This window comes from Salvelinus sp. IW2-2015, linkage group LG1 (assembly GCF_002910315.2).
Source record: "Salvelinus sp. IW2-2015 linkage group LG1, ASM291031v2, whole genome shotgun sequence".
Taxonomy (NCBI): Eukaryota; Metazoa; Chordata; class Actinopteri; order Salmoniformes; family Salmonidae; genus Salvelinus; species Salvelinus sp. IW2-2015.
This window is the reverse complement of record NC_036838.1, coordinates 46501651-46514847: the sequence shown is the minus strand read 5'-3', so window position 1 is coordinate 46514847 and position 13197 is coordinate 46501651. Positions and strand designations below refer to the sequence as shown.

The window sequence follows — 13197 nt, the reverse complement described above, 5'->3', positions numbered from 1 at the left end:
TTATACAGTCAGAACACTTTTCTTTCCCCGTTGCATCATAGTTTAACCTAAAAAAATCGGACGTTTTTAGTGAATGAATGTGCAGCCTGCACTGATGCAACCAATACATTTTTTAAAACTCCCACAGCCAGGTGTCAAAGGGTCACAAAATGTGACTAAATGGTCGCAGTCTGGAGCCCTGCCTTGTAGGGTTTTCACTATAGAGTACCACAATATGAGTCATAATACCCATAAAACATAGCGGTCAAACAATCGTTTTTCCACCATTTATTTTTCCCATAGGCGTTTTTAAAAACACTTAAAATAAGGTCTGTGTTTCGTGTAGGCTTACCCTGGCGTGACGTTTTGATAACTGTGTAAATCTCTCTAGGACAAGGTGACTTTTATCAATATATTCGCCTGTATTTATAACCCCCAAAAATTTAAAGATAATTTGCTGCTAATGTGGCTATCATAAAGAACTACAAATGCCATGATAATATGGACGAGACTGCCAAATTGAGGCAACGGTAAGGATCTCTGTTTGGAGAAAATAACAAAAAAGGAAAATATATTTAATTAGTTTACTCCAATTAGGGGAGGGTGGCAGGGTTAAGGGAAAATAATAAAGAAGGAAAACAMATTTAAAATATATATTAAACATAATATATATRTTTACAAAAAATATATGGTGGATTGGAAATGATGCAGACAATTACACTGATAGAAGCCACAATCTATCTGCAATATTAACCTAAAAAAATATTATAATAAAAAAAGTATTATCTCTGGGTTAATTATCTAATGTTAGTTACATTTTGTAATGRATAGATTGGCTAAATTTCTTTAAACTGAAAATTCTTTGAACTGTYTTGTGCAAGTTTTAAGTGTACACAATACCTGTTAGCTAAGATGTTTGCTAGACATGACGTACAGGAGATTGCAGGGATTTGTAGTCTTGCATGATGTCTACTTTGATGCTAATTAGCATTTCAAAATCTRRGAGTAAATAGAGCCGAATATATTGATAAAAGTCACCTTGTCCGAGAGATTTAAATGGTTATTAAAATGTCATGCCAGGGTAAGCCTACACAGCCCTCATTTTAAGTGTTTCTAAAATTCCCCATGGGAAAAATGATTGGTACCATTTTCCTGTTTGACCACTAGGTTTTTGGGGTATTATGACACCTCCATTGTGGGGCCCTAATGGCATACTCTCTAACTTTCTTTTTACTTCAATGAAAAAGGCCTCCATCTTAGAAATCAACAGTAGCCTAGGTCAAGGCTCCTCTCTCACGTTCTCTCTCTCCTCAGCAGCAGGGCAGCCCCCAACAATTTGGCYRGCAACAATTTTATTTATCGGCTTTTCATTTATTTTATCGGCCAAAAGCCGGCAATTAGCGGCTAACGGAAACCCTGCGCCCCAGTGGCATTCCATAGCCCCCCTACACACATCACAGAGAGTTCTGTCCATTGTGCTGATACAGCGCAGATACAGATTTTATGCCAACCTGTCACTCACACATTTTTCAAATAAGAAAAATAGAATTTGCGCCGAATASAACAGATGTAGACCTTACAGTGAAATGCTTACTTATGAGCCCCTAACCAACAATGCAGTTTAAAAAAATATGGATAAGAAATAAAAGTAACAAGTAATTAAAGAGCAGCAGTAAAATAACAATTAAACAAGCTGAGTAATACATTTCCTATTTTTATATTGGAACATTCAATTAAAACGGATTGGGCACACGTTTCAACTGAGGGGACTAAGCCCCCTTTTGCCCCCTTGTGGAGCCGGGTACAATGATATCTATGTGAGAGTGACTAACAAAATCAATATGGAGGTCAGGGCCCCCGAGCACATGCTGTCACGTTCTGACCTTAGTTCCTTTTTTATGTCTTTCTGTTAGGTTGGTCAGGGCGTGAGTTGGGGTGGGTAGTCTATGTTCTTTTTTCTATGTTGTTATATTTCTGTGTTTGGCCTGGTATGGTTCTCAATCAGTGGCAGCTGTCGATCGTTGTCTCTGATTGAGAATCATACTTAGGTAGCCTGTTTTCCCCATTTTGGTTGTGGGTGTTTATTTTCTGTGTAGTGTCTGTTCACCTTGCAGAACTGTTTCATTTTCTCCTCGTTGTTATTTTGTGTAGTGTTCAGTTTTCAATTAAATTATGACGAACACTTATCACGCTGCAWTTTGGTCCTCTTCTCCTTCACCAGACGAGAATCGTTACACATGCCCTGTGTGCTTAGTGGATAATTTGGTGATAATTAGGCCTACAAGGTTTAGATAGCTGGCTAGACTACCTTATTTATCAATCAAAAAAATTTCATCTGAGATAATTGAGCAACTGTCAGTKACTGACATAAAAAGAGGAGACCTGCCAATGCATTACCAAATTTCAAAATTACACTTTGTGTACTCTGCTTTTCTAACTCAACAGTAAGTTTAGTTTATTTGGTCAGGGGCCCCCTAGCTGCCACAGGACCCCACACGCAGTGCGTAGTCTGCCTATAGGAAGAGGAGGCTCTGGGTATGAGGGACAAGTAGCTTAAATAATAACATTATTGTGAAGGTAAAAACCCAAGGTTAAACTACCTGTGTTCAGTATTCAAAAACATGGGACGTGTGCAGGATTAAGAATAWATGAAAAAACATAAAGGAAATAAGAATGCTCATGATCTTTACATGAAAGACTCATAACAAAGAAACAAAAAAATCCCATAAATATCATTATGTCTACACTATAGTATCTAAATATCAAACCAAGTATAATAATGATATGGAGTACGATCATTATAGTGGAGAGTATATGTATCACTCAGCTTGTTTAATTGGATCAAATTGCATAGACTACAGCTTTCAAATGAAACAATCATAAATCATGGGTCTATACCTAACTAACTAATTCAGGTTGTGCCTTTGCTCAAGGGTATCCAGTATGAATGATGAGGTTCCTTGGATTCAACCTGTCAGGTTCTAACTATCCAAGTAACCACACACCAGCTATACATACAACATTCTTCTGAGAACAAAATGGGATCAAATTAATTATTCAGAGTACCACATTCAATCTATCCTAAATGTGAAGGTTGAGCTTCAGTGCCTTACTGGGATATGTCCATCTTTCAGCCATCCCTGATGGGATCTGGACTGCACACTTACTCTGACAGGCAGAACAGAAGAATGGAGAGGAATGACAACTTCTGGGTTTGATGCATCACTGACCTCTGGGAATCAATAGTTCAACCCTTTGTTCTCCTCACTGCACTGCCCTCATTCAAAATGTCTCCTTCTGCTGTATTTCCTGCCCAGGGCCACTTGTACAAAGAACAAATCCCCTTGCCATCTTGTACCAACATTTTTATTGAAGAGTTGAAGTTACAATAGGCATAACTGAATAAAAGGTTGACCTATTCCTGACCTTTGTCAGGTACCCTGGTGTCACCGAATTTGGTTGTGCCTGAGYGCTTGTGCAAGGACATCCAAAACAAAGCCTGGTGCGTACGTTTCTGCGTCATCCTCTGGCTGACTACCCCTGGGCTGACCAGTCTAAGTTGTCAAGGCGAGGAAGTCAACCTAGCTGGAACAACACTGATAAACCTGAGCACAGTGCAGGCTGACAGCTGGAGAGAACCACCACAAACCAAGGAGCAGACACACAGGAAGTGATGTTATCAATGGCTTTTGGGACCTTTAATTGTAGTATTCAGAGGGCTTTTTCCAGAATACATTCTAGTCTGTTCACTGACAGTGATGTTGATCAGTTTGTTTATCTTACCTCTTGAAGGAGCTTGAGGGCCTTTACATGTCTGAAAAACAACAAGAGAGAGTTAGTGATATTGTATTGTCAGCTTGAATGGGAATCCATTCACACATCCATTCAGACATAGTAGGAGATTGTAACAAGATATAAAAGAACAAGGTACAAAGTCTTTCCCATGATTTACATACACTGAACAAAAATATAAACGCAACATGTAAAGTGTTGGTCCCATGTTTCATGAGCTGAAATAAAAGATCCCAGAAATGTTTCTCAAATGTTGTGCACAAATTTGTTTACATCCCTGTTAGTGAGCATTTCTCCTTTGCCAAGATAATCCATCCACCTGATTTCCTTATATGAACTTTAACTCAGTAACATCTTGAAATTGTTGCATGTTGTATTTATATTTTTGTTCAGTATAGTAAAAAGATTACCATTATTACATTTCAAGTATCAATGCGCATCCACTGTCCCGCTGCCCAGCCAGGCATGCATAAACTTAATATAAACTTAAAAATATCTCGACATGAATTGGTTTGGTAGAGCGGGGGTTATATAAGCCGTGTGTGTGCCTATCCCTGTGCAACATGAAGCATTATTATATATATTTTTGCAATCTCCACTGTGGCACGCATATGAACTTCACTAGACTGACAGCTTCTCTGATCCAGGCGAATTCACTTATCAGGATCATTATAATGGATATATCCAAAGAATTGGTAATAAAAACAAAGGTAAAACAAATGAATATGCACATAGTTTGCTGTCACTTCAGGTGATTGATGTGATCGTGTGTTAGTTTTAGTTGGCTAGCATAACAATGTTAGCCTAGCTATCCTCCATAGCTATCTTATTTTTTATTTTTTTATTTCACCTTTATTTAACCCGGTAGTCTAGTTGAGAACAAGTTCTCATTTGCAACTGCGACCTGGCCAAGATAAAGCAAAGCAGTTCGACACAAACAACAACAGAGTTACACATCAAATCAAATCAAATTGATTTATATAGCCCTTCTTACATCAGCTGATATCTCAAAGTGCTGTACAGAAACCCATCCTAAAACACATGGAATAAACAAACATACAGTCAATAATACAGTAGAATTGACTCGACAATCAACTGGTTGTTGCCTATTTATAAATTATTTATTAAATCATTATTTKMWGAAGTTCTTGTTGGCTATTTATATTTATTAAATCATTATTTTCTGAAGTTCTTGTTTCCTATTTATATTTATTAAATGATTATTGAGTGAATTTCATGTCTCTCGTCATCATTGACCCTCTGGTAGCTAGCTACATTTCAATGACTTGTTTAGCATAACAAAGTGGAATGAATAGAATGAAAGACTGGGTCAAATTGGCAAGTGAGAGGCTTTGAAGCCCCCAGTCAGCCATATTGGTACTACCCAGTAAGAGCAGTCCGCCATAAGAATTCATGGAATTCTACAGTATTTCAATTCATCTTTAAAGGACAAAATTACATGTGTTTAAGTATTTTGTTGTTGTAGTAGGGACAGTAATATGAGAACTTKCAGGAAAAACAAATATTTGTACGTTTAGCTCACATAATACAATTTAAAAGTATGCATTAAGGTGTCTGTAATATAATAAATGTGGCAAAAATATGAATAAATGCATTTCTATAGTTTCCTAAATATTTTTTACAATGGTGGGGAATGTCAAGATAGATCATTGGTCAAAACATGATAATAGAATAAACGACCAGCATGTTTGGTTAGCAACTTCAGAATTAACAATTTGCTTTTGCCTGGGCTATATCGTCTGTTGGAAGGAAGAAATAAAACACATTTACTATATGTTGGCAACCATTTGATAAAATAAATAAGGCCCTCCTAAGGGCCGTTACCCAGCTCTCGGCTTCGCTTCGGACCTAAGAACAGTCCTTAGTCGGGAGTTATCACACAATAATCCCCGGGTTCTCATGCTTTATGGTTTAAATATAATTGTCTGTCAGTTTGGGTTGCTGTGGATGCTGCTCAATGAATTTGTGAAAACAGTGATGAAGAGGACAGAGAGGGAAGAGAGGAGAGAAAGAGAGAGAACAAGAGAGGTGGTGAATGGCCTGACTAAAGCAGGGAGGATTTTGAATCCATTAAAAGAGATACTCACAGTCTCTCAGAATCCACCAGCTCTTTGGCGACGTAGAAGGCTCTGGATCTCCCATCAATCTGCGTGACAGAAGGGAAAGTAGCATGAGATGAATGAACAGAGCTGATGTTGAAAGGCTCTATGTGTGCACTTATTCCTGTGAAACATAAATAGCAACAGCTACGTGGGGAACAGGAGATTGAGGAAAAGCAAATTCAGATTGTTTTAGATTTTCTGCTGTCAAAATAAGACTGATTATTTCATTAGTGTGGAGCATAGACGAGAAAGCTTTTCAAATACATAGGTTTAAATTCAGATGCATTATGTATGAGAGGCTGACTGGCTGTGTTCGTGGCGACAACAATGCTCCCCATTGATTTAGAGGGTAATCACTAGCCTCTAAACCTCAAGGACCTAAAATAAACATGAACACATTTTAGGGAATTATGGCCATTAGTCTTACTCTTCTAGTTTTTTACTAAACCAGAACCGCGTACAAATATAACCGTACTAGTATGTTGATCCTCACTTCCTTAGAATGTGACCAAACCCCACTTTCATCCAGAGAACTGTTGCTGGGACTGGCTCAACTATTTCTCTCCTTTTGATGAAAAATAAAACAAGGAAGTGTGAGTCACGTGGACAGAGCCAGGCTGATATTATTGTGGCAGAGGGATGGGGTGGGGTCCATCTCTGGGCTGCTATAAAATGGCTGATTGAATAGAAAGAAGGAGGAACCTGGAGTTTGTACAGAAAGTGATACACATCATTGAATATGGTAGCCAAGTTAAATATTATTTTGTGGATAATACAAGTAAAGGTCATCCATCTTAGAAAGATTCGCTCATAACCGTTTTATTCCCAAATCTTTGAAGATCTGTAAAACCTGTGACTTAATATATGTTCATAAAATKACATAGTCTATTGTCTTTCCTGCTAGATGTCTCACCTGTTTGTCGTAGCCATGCTCCACTCCTCCCTCCTCCTCCTCTGAGGTACGTCCATGGTCCTCCTCAGCTGAGAGCCCTGCTGGAGTATGGTTCACTGGGAAAGGCTCAGTGTAGGCACTGCAACACCAGGGAGAGAAGAGGGACATAAAGTTTTACTATAGAGGCTGCAAGAGTGCAAAGACAGTCAAATGTGCTCTTAATTTTTCAATGCACCGCTCCTCCTGCCCTTGCATGTAATATCCTCTCAGCTGTGTGAGTTTGCGTTTGAGTGTGTGTGTGTGTGTCTATGTCCTACAGTAGTACTATGGATGACGGGAGCCAGATTGCAGGGGCGTTAATAGCATGAGAAGAAGTGTCTGCTTTGGGATCCTGCTGTGAACAGGTTCATCACAGAGAGACAGACCAGAGGGACACACACACACATGCGCGTACGCACGGTACATAACCCAATTTAATTATATTACTCAGTCTGCAAACCAGAATTTGTAAGATCCTGGTCGAATTAAACAGACGGAGGCCCAGCTAAAATAGTCAAAAAGGTTTATTCACGGGAACGTTCTGAAGTCAAGAATACAAAACAATTCATTTTATACTGACTTCCCACGCACACACATCCACACAAACATACGCACACAATGTCCTGCTACGCACACACATTCACACTAACAGACACACACAATGTCCTGCTACGCACACACGGTCTCACTACCCAGCCGACAGAGATTAGGGAGACCTTGTCCTTGAGACGTACTCCCCGTTCTCTTCCAAATCTCTAGTCAGGTCGGCACCGAGCTCAGAGAGTCTGTGTTTAAAATACCATAAAGACATATTGTTTTACCCTAATTCTGACTAGGACTACACATTTATTGATTATGATTTTATACATTCTAATCAATTCCATACAATTATATGTTTCAGGGCGGAATATTCTAATCATTCAATTAACAGATCATTCTCAACTAACAACTGCATATCTAACCTCTCAGCTTCTGAGTACCAAATGTTAAAAGAGTTCCCAGCTGGAATTCATATTCACTGAGACACAGTCATCCTTAATTTGGGCCACACCACAATGTAGGCTCTCACACTGGTGCTATTGGCTGGGCTGGAGGAGGTCTCTAGAAGACATTACTCATCTGTGACCTCCCTCTATCCCCATGTGGGGCCAAGTCACAGTGATGGTGAGTAGACCAGRGGGGAGGGTCTATGCACCTTTGAATCCTATGAGCTCATAGTTACTGTATTTAAAATAGAGGGAGTCCCTTATACATTTTCTTGTGACCACTGCTTCAGTTTTTGCACTGCGTCATACCAGTGTTAAATCACCATCCTCAGTTTCTCCAACAATAGGATCTCTCTTTGAATAGTAGGCCTACTCTCTCTCCCAGTGTCTGGACTAAAGAGTCATTTCCTGCACAACCTCTATTTTATGAAGCACAAATTATTTATTTTCATGATCTATTTTCACATTTAAAATTCAAATATGTTTCCCTGATTCCATATGACATGTGTCTACTGTGGTGCAGATTGTGCCCAAGACACATCTCTCCATAGTGCGCTCTCCTGCCAAATGAGAGCGTTTTGTTTTTGCATTGAACATGTTAGATGTTGTTTTCCCAAGTTAAACTACATACACATGAACATTTGCAAGACTCTATCTATCAAGTGTATTTTCTTTTCTGATAGTTCTTGGAGCGTCTCGTCTGTTTCTAATGTTCTGTTCCTGTATAACGTTCTAGGCTACAGTATGTGAACTACCTGGATGTCACTATTATGCATCGACTGTGAATTGTGAATAAAATGGTGTTTCCTTTGTGAACGGATTCTGATTAAGATCATGTCTGCTTATTATTATACACTGACTATACCAAAAATTAGGAACACATTCCTAATATTCAGTTGCACCCCCGCCTTTTTCCCTCAGAACAGCCTCAATTCGTCGGGTCATGAACTCTACAAGGTGTTGAAAGCGTTCCACAGGGCTGCTGGCCCATGTTGACTCCAATGCTTCCCACAGTTGTGTCAAGTTGGCTGGATGTCCTTTGGGTGGTGTACCATTCTTGATACACACAGGAAACTGTTGAGTGTGAAAAACCCAGCAGCGTTGCAGTTCTTGACACAAACCGGTGCGCCTGGCAYCTACTACCATACCCCGTTCAAAGGCACAAAAATCTTATGTCTTGCCCATTCACCCTCTGAATGGCACACATACACAATCCATGTCTCAATTGTTTCAAGGCTTAAAATTCATTATTTTATCTGTCTCCTCCCCTTCATCTACACTGAGTGAAGTGGATTTAACAAGTGACATCAATAAGAGATCATAGCTTTCACCTGGTCAGTCTATATCATGAAAAGAGCAGGTGTTATTTTTATTTAACTAGGCAAGTCAGTTAAGAACAAATTCTTATTTACAATGATGGCCTAGGAACAGTGGGTTAACTACCTTGTTCAGGAGCAGAACGACAGATTTTTACCTTGTCAGCTCAGGGATTTGATCTAGCAACTGTTCAGTTACTGACCCAAYGCTCTAACCACTAGGCTACCTGCYTTCTTAAGGCTAAGGGGCAGTATTTTCGTTTTTGGCTAAAAAACGTACCCATATGAAACTGCCTATTTCTCAGCCCCCGAAACTAGAATATGCATATAATTGTCAGATTAGGATAGAAAACACTCTAAAGTTTCCAAAACGGTCAAAATTTTGTCTGTGAGTTTAACAGAACTRATATTGCAAGCGAAAACCTGAGGAAAATTCAATCAGGAAGTGCCACTTTCTTTGAAACCTCTCTGTTCTTATGCATCCCTATTACCCATTGAAAGGGATATCAACCAGATTCCTTTTTCTATGGCTTCCCTAAGGTGTCAACAGCCTTTAGACATAGTTTCAGGCTTTTATTTTGAAAAATTAGCGAGAACCATCACATTGCGTAAGTGGATAGGTGGGGCTCTCAGAGTGAGTTGTGCGCAACAGAGAAAGGCAGCCATTGTTACTCCCGGTCCTAGTGAAAAACCAACACTCCCGGTTGATATATTATCGAATAGATAATTGAAAAACAACCTGAGATTGATTATAAAAAACGTTTGACATGTTTCTGTGGACATTATGGATATTATCTGGAATTTTTGTCTGCGTTGTCGTGAACGCTTTTCCTGTGGATTTCTCAGCATAAGCGCGAAGCGAAACGAGGTATTTGGATATAAAAATATCTTTATGGAACAAAAGAACATTTGTTGTCTAACTGGGAGTCTCGTGAGTGAAAACATCCGAAGATCATCAAAGGTAAACTATTCATTTGATTGCTTTTCTGATTTTGTGACCAAGTTACCTGATGCTAAGTGTACTTAATGTTTTGTCGAGCGATCGATAAACTTAACAAACGCTTGTATTGCTTTCGCTGTAAAACATAATTTCAAAATCTGAGACGACAGGTGGATTAACAAAAGGCTAAGCTTGTGTTGCAATATTGCACTTGTGATTTCATGAATATGAATATTTTCTAGTAATATTATTTGACTGTGGCGCTATGCTATGCTATGCTATTCAGCGTTGCTGATGACAACTATCCCGGATCCGGGATGGGTTGTTCAGAAAGGTTAACGTTCAGTATACTCAGTGCACAAATGTAATGACTTTGGAACATTTGCAACATGCCTTTTACATTGATTATCAGTTAAGCGATTAATTGTAATTTTGACAGTGGTTTCTCCCAGGAAGGGGCTTGTGATTTTAAGCGCCTGTTTTGATCTTCATCGACAGATTATGTTCGGTAAATGTGAAGGGAGGCTGACGTGAGCCTGGTATACCCAACCTGAGTCTCAAGGAAGTAGACAGGTTTGTCTGCTCCAAGGTATTTTGTTTTGCATTTAAGTATTTTTGAGAAGTTTGTAAATGTATATTTTTAATTATTTGTAAATATTGCCAATTGGATCTGTGCACCACCATCTTCTACTGTAAGTAAAAGCACAACTTCTGCACAGCAACCTGCCTGCCTGCMTCCAGCAGCACTTCTTCCCATTTACGACTGTTCAAGACAAGGCCCTATTTTACCAACACCAGAGTTCATCACAATCCTCAGATTCTCCAATAATATCTCACTCTTTGAATAGTACTGTACTCTCTCTCCCAGTGTCTAGGCACACAGGACATCATTGTACTCATAAAGCAATCAAGTACTATAGAGCTCCATTAATGACAATATACATAAACCCCTACAGAACAGTTAGATTGAAACATTTGCCTTTTACTGCTTACTAACGATAATTTCAAGAGTTAACTCCTGCTCAACCACTGCTTTAATAGGAAGCCCAATGGTTTCTTATTAGATATCTATTCCACATTTAAAATTCTATGTTTCCCTGGTTCCATATGCAATACATGTCCTCATTACACTGTATATAATTTTGCCATCAGGAAAACTGGCAATACGAACAATACTTTAAAGACTTTAAAATGCTCATTACACAGCAATATAATTATGCTGGCAATATCTTTGACTTTGCAATCAGTGTCTTCCTTAATACCTGGGAGTTAAATCTACTGTGACAAATTCAGAAGAGCATGCAGAGATTTTCTATTAAAAGACCTGCGTACATGTCCCCATTTTCCAAGGATTTGATGGGGTATATACAGTTGAAGTCGAAAGTTTTACATACACTTAGGTTGGAGTCATTAAAACTAGTTTTTCAACCACTCCACAAATTTCCTGTTAACAAACTATAGTTTTGGCAAGTCGTTTAGGACATCTACTTTGTGCATGACACAAGTCATTTTTCCAACAATTGTTTAGAGACAGATTATTTCACTTATAATTCACTGTATCACAATTCCAGTGGGTCAGAAGTTTACATACACTAAGTTGACTGTGCCTTTAAACAGCTTGGAAAATTCCAGAAAATGATGTCATGACTTTAAGCTTCTAATAGGCTAATTGACATCATTTGAGTCAATTGGAGGTGTACCTGTGGATGTATTTCAAGGCCTACCTTCAAACTCAGTGCCTCTTTGCTTGACATCATGGGAAAAGCAAAAGAAATCAGCTAAGATCTCAGAACATTATGAAACATTTTTTTGACCTCCACAAGTCTGGTTCATCCTTGGGAGCAATTTCCAAACGCCTGAAGGTACCACGTTCATGTGTACAAACAATAGTACGCAAGTATAAACACCATGGGACCACGCAGCCGTCATACCACTCAGGAAGGAGACTCGTTCTGTCTCCTAGAGATTAACGTACTTTGGTGCAAAAAGTGCAAATCAATCTCAGAACAACAGCAAAGGACCTTGTGAAGATGCTGGAGGAAACGGGTACAAAAGTATCTATATCCACAGTAAAACGAGTCCTATATCGACATAACCTGAAAGGCCGCTCAGCAAGGAAGAAGCCACTGCTCCAAAACCGCCATAAAAAGGCCAGACTACGGTTTGCAACTGCACATGGGGACAAAGATCGTACTTTTTGGAGAAATGTCCTCTGGTCTGATGAACCAAAAATAGAACTGTTTGGCCATAATGACCATCGTTATATTTGGAGGAAAAAGGGGGATGCTTGCAAGCCGAAGAACACCATCCCAACCGTGAAGCACGGGGTTGGCAGCATCATGTTGTGGGGGTGCTTTGCTGCAGGAGGGACTGGTGCACTTCACAAAATAGATGGCATCATGAGGGATGAAAATTATGTGGATATATTGAAGCAACATCTCAATACATCAGTCAGGAAGTTAAAGCTTGGTTGCAAATCGGTCTTCCAAATGGACAATGACCCCAAGCATACTTCCAAAGTTGTGGCAAAATGGCTGTCCTGCTAGTGGGACAACTTCTGGTGAAACTGGAGGGCGCACAATTCAAATAAATAATCATAAAAATKATGGATATTAAACATTTAGGTACATACAAGTGTCTTATATCGGTTGAAAGCTTAAATTATTGTTAATCTAACTGCACTGTCCAATTTACAGTAGCCATTACAGCGAAAGCATTTCATGCGATTGTTTTAGGACGGCGCCCCACATCAAAATATTTTTCCACCGGCATAGGTTTCATAAATTCACAAATAGCGATTAAATATTCACTTACTTTTTGAAAATCTTCCTCTGATTTGTCATCCAAAGGGTCCCAGCTATAACATGTAGTGTCGTTTTGTTTGATAAAATCCTTCTTTATATGCCAAAAAGTCTGTTTATTTGGCACCATCGATTTGAGTAATCCACTCGTTCAACATGCAAAGAAAGGATATCCGAAAATCTACCTCTAAACTTTGTTTCAACAAGTCAAAATACATTTCTATTTACTCCTCAGATACCCTAAAATATTTCTTATGGAAATAAGTATGTTCAATAGGAAACCGATTTTAGCAGGTGCRTCTTGTCTTCATCGTGCGCCCAAACACGAA

The 13197-nt window shown here is 39.0% G+C and overlaps 1 protein-coding gene across 4 annotated transcripts in view; it reads right to left on the bottom strand.

The window, feature by feature from the left end:
- The window catches only part of LOC111976876 (FYVE, RhoGEF and PH domain-containing protein 5-like), a 75943-nt gene that overhangs the window by 51157 nt on the left and 11589 nt on the right, over positions 1–13197 (bottom strand). For all 4 annotated transcript variants that reach the window (XR_011480432.1, XM_070445223.1, XM_070445228.1 and 1 more), the window contains exons 3-5: positions 6808–6925; positions 5880–5938; positions 3763–3793 (exon numbers count right to left, since the gene is read on the bottom strand). Coding sequence is in view for 3 of the 4 variants with exons in the window: in XM_070445223.1 (XP_070301324.1) it covers positions 3763–3793; positions 5880–5938; positions 6808–6925 (208 nt within the window). In the remaining variant the exon portion in view is untranslated. The remainder of the gene's footprint in view (positions 1–3762; positions 3794–5879; positions 5939–6807; positions 6926–13197) is intronic.